This window comes from Anomaloglossus baeobatrachus, chromosome 7 (assembly GCF_048569485.1).
Source record: "Anomaloglossus baeobatrachus isolate aAnoBae1 chromosome 7, aAnoBae1.hap1, whole genome shotgun sequence".
Lineage (NCBI taxonomy): Eukaryota > Metazoa > Chordata > Amphibia > Anura > Aromobatidae > Anomaloglossus > Anomaloglossus baeobatrachus.
The window spans coordinates 281,098,270-281,102,388 of NC_134359.1; the positions used below are offsets into that span (position 1 = coordinate 281,098,270).

The following is a 4,119-nucleotide window of genomic DNA, read 5'->3' on the forward strand; positions in this document are numbered from 1 at the left end:
ATATGTTGATAAAACAAGAGAAGACCACCCTCCTATATACTAGCCCACATACAGGCTGTATGTGGGCTAGTATATAGGAGGGTGGTCTTCTCTTGTTTTATCCACATTTACAGGAGCAGGAATGGGCACAAATGACCTAAAGTGGGCGTGGTTTCCCAATCTTACAATTTACAGTCTTTGCAGACACGATAAAGGCGCAGATTATATCCCAGAATATTCCCTTCACCCAATCAAGACGGAAATCTATTGACCTTCTCAACATGGCTGATCTGACCTTCCCAAGATGGCCGCGGTAGTGCCCCACGTCACCTGACGGCCGCGCGGACATCCTGTCATGTGACTCAGGCTCACGTGACTGATAGATATCCTTTTTTTTTTTTTTTTTTTCTTTTTTCTTCTTCCAACGAGTGAAAGGCTGGACGGGGGATGATGAAGGAGGCGACACCGAGTCACGGACGGGTAGTTTGATGCTGAGCGATGCCTTCCAATAAGTCCGTGTCTGACGCCCCCATCGTCCAATTCAGGAACTGCCGGATCCTCAGAGACCATAAACTTCAATGGTGCGTGACCTGCGGGCTGCAGAAATGTAGGGGGCGGGCTATCAAAACTTGTCCAATCAAAAGTGTAGCGGTATCACTTGGCAACCTATCAGAACGCTGCTTTCGTTTTTAGTTGAGCTAAGAAATGTAAGACGGAATCCGATTGGTTGATGTGGGGAAACCCCTCCTCTTTCGTTTTGCTTTAGATTTAATCCATGCTCTGACTTCATGGACATTGAATTATAGTCTGTGGACAGATTTGGGGGTATTTTATTGATAAATAATCGTTAATAAAAGGTGGGGATGAGGGTCAGCGACAATTGACAGAAATGTGTTGTCTGTAGTAAAATTCCTTTAATTTTTCAATAAGCAGGAAAAGAGCAGATTGTGTTTATTTCTGCACAGTTTTGTACAGACATTATCATGAGTAACAGCTCGGTTCTAGCCGCCTTGGTCCTGTTAGGTGGGAGTCTGTCTTCACTTTTGTGCCGGGTATTCTGGCTGCTTCTTGGGCTTTCTAGGCTCCTCCACCTCATGACTTGGTGTGAGGATAGGTGACAGAGGCGTCCAGGATGCCGGGTGCAGAAATGAAGGCCGGTTGCCAAAGAAAAGCTGATTGGACGCCAGATCTGGGGTGGGGGGGGATCTGAATTGCTCATTTGCAGTCCCTACATAAGGGTATGTCCAGATATGGCGGAAAAATCCCCACGCACGCACGCACAGATCTCGCTGCAAGTTCACAGAAAAATCTGCATTCACTGGAGTTGGGGGCTAGCAATGTGTGCCGTGTCCGGATTCCAGCTTCAGATTCGACTACCAAGACGTTAATTCTGGCCAAAGATCACGCCATCCTGTTTGTACATCCCAGCACAGTGCAGGCGAATCCGATCACATAGTGACCCGCAAGGCCGCTGCAAGCAAGTTTCAAGGAGTAGGACTTTTTGTTACTTGCTTGCAGCGGTACCCTGCAGGTTACCATCCAACCCCATTCATTTGCACTATGATGTATCGGTGATCTTTTTCCCATGTGACCTAAACCTCCATACAACCTCAGCCTTACTGAGGTGTGAGGTGCGCTGAGTTTCGTTATTACAAGGATCAGATGATATCACCAGCACTAGGCCCATCTCTCTGTCCCTTCTCTCATAGGGAGGATCTGTGGGTGCGACAAGGGAAGATTCTTAACCCCGAAAAACTTTTCTTTGATGAGAAAGGTGCAGCTGATGTCCAGGTGGACTGTCAGGGGAGAATTGTTGCCCCCGGATTTATCGATGTCCAGATCAATGGTAAGAGACTACCGCCTAGATGGCGGAGGGGGCACACACTAACTGGGAGGCAGAGTGCTGCGTCCCCTTTTGAGTTTTTCCTGCACATCTGGGAGGTCTACACTAGCGCTGCATCCCCTTTGGGCCGTATTCAGATAACTAATATATAAAGCTCAGTGTATGTATGTGTGTATGTTTGTATGTATGTATGTATGTATGTATGTGTGTGTGTGTGTGTATGTCTGCTAAAGGAATTCGCACTGTCACATTTACAATCACGAAATTTTGCACGAACACTCCATATGACACAGGGAACATCATAGAATATGTTTTGACGGGAAAATGTAACCCCACACTTTACAGTTACTTTCCAAAATCCTGCTTCCATTAAACTGAATGGAGGTGGGAGCTACAAGATATTAATATCATCTGTTAGTGTTCTATAGGAACAAAATAAACTGTTAGTATAAGAAGCTTATGTGTGAGGTAATGTGATGTCGGTGGTGAGACGGATAGAGAGACAGCCCGGGAAAGAGACAGACAAAGACAGCGTGGGAAAGAGACAGACGGGGAAAGAGACAAACAAAGATAGCCCGGGGAAAGAGACAGAAAGAGACAGCCCGGGAAAGAGAAAGCCCGGGGAAAGAGACAGACAAAGACAGTTGGGGAAAGAGACAGACAGGGAAAGAGAGAGACAGACAGACACAGATTGATACAGATAGAATGATACAATTACAGTCGGAGAGATAGAAACGGACAGACAAAGACATAGACACAGACAGACAGCGACACACAGACAGAGACTGGGAGAGAGACAGAGAGAGACAGTTACTATCCCGGGCAACGCCAGGTACTACAGCTAGTCTGTATATAAAAACATCTTTTTGTTGCCCTTGGGAACTTGAACCTTCAATCATTTAATCTCTTACATTATATACTGAAGTATATAAGGTTAATGATGGTTTCCAGTGAAGGCCAGCCTGTGGCTTGGCATCACAGAGGTGACATCAGACCACCGGCTGCCTTATTAACCCGTCAGCTTTCCACACACGCACTGGTGATCTCTTTATTATAAATATCACAATCAGTGATTGCCAGAAGCATCTAAATGGTTAAACCCCCGTGATAGGAGCTAGCTCCAGTCGCTGCTGGTATTGGCAGATGCTGGCTGTAAAACAGCTGGGATCTGCTTTGTATGGAATAGGCTCAGCTCCTGAGTCCGCTCCACACACCACATACCCTGTGATGAATATGTACCTTACAGGTCGTTAAAGGGTTATTCCGGCACCCCTCACTTTCGCATTGGGTGGTGAGTGGCCCTGGTGGAGTCACATCTACAGATCGGCGGGTAACTGGTACCATTCATCTCCCAGTGCAAGAAAAACCCTTTAAATCTCTGTATAATGCAAAGTTGTGCAACTTTGTAAAATAGCAATCCCTTCCCAGTCTCAAGATCTCAGCTTGCTGTCAGTGAATGGGAGCTTTCTTGTCTTCATCCAGATACATCTTTACTAGTTTATTAATTCCCTTCAGGTCACAATGGGAAGAACCCTGACAATATTGGGTCGGGGTCGGCTATTGACTCTTCTGATAGCCATTTTATCTGCGACTTTTCAGACACCTTTTTTTCCTTCCTTTCTGTGTTTTTCTTCCTTTAGGGGGATTCGGGGTGGATTTTTCCCAGGAAACGGATGAAGTGGAAGAAGGGATTTCTCTGGTGGCTCGTAATGTCCTCCCGCATGGAGTGACCTCCTTCTGTCCGACCATCGTAACCTCGCCCTCGTCTGTCTACCACAAGGTACATTATTTACAGGTGTGAGATACAAATGGTGCCGTGATTTAGGTAGTACGACGCCAAGTAATTCCATCACCTCCTGTACGGTATCTCATTTTTTCTTTATAACTATACATATACTGTATTTTTCGTTTTATAAGGCACACCACAAATTTAAAGAAAAAAAAGGTAAAAAAGAAAATATATGGAGTCTGTTTTATAATCCGGTGGTGTCTTACCGGGGAGTTGGGAGGCGGCAGCGTTGGTGGAGCTGGGACACAGGAGGCAGGGGCGGTGCTGGAGAATGGTGGTGCAGGCGGGGCCCCAGATGGTCATTGCAGGCGCTGGCTCTGTGTTGGGGCTGTGGGCGCTGGCTCTGTGTTGGGGCTGCGGGCGCTGGCTCTGTGTTGGGGCTGCGGGCGCTGGCTCTGTGTTGGGGCTTTGGGCGCTGGCTCTGTGCTGGGGCTGTGGGCGCTGGCTCTGTGCTGGGGCTGTGGGCGCTGGCTCTGTGCTGGGGCTGTGGGCGCTGGCTCTGTGCTGG

The 4,119-nt window shown here is 47.4% G+C and overlaps 1 protein-coding gene across 1 annotated transcript in view; it reads left to right on the forward strand.

Annotated features, from left to right (window-relative positions):
- Window positions 1-403: 403 nt before the first annotated feature.
- The window catches only part of AMDHD2 (amidohydrolase domain containing 2), a 33,774-nt gene continuing 30,058 nt past the window's right edge, over window positions 404-4,119 (forward strand). Inside the window, exons 1-3 of the mRNA XM_075318253.1 lie at window positions 404-560; window positions 1,689-1,825; window positions 3,463-3,602. Of these exons, the coding sequence (XP_075174368.1) occupies window positions 478-560; window positions 1,689-1,825; window positions 3,463-3,602 (360 nt within the window). The 5' untranslated portion in view covers window positions 404-477. The remainder of the gene's footprint in view (window positions 561-1,688; window positions 1,826-3,462; window positions 3,603-4,119) is intronic.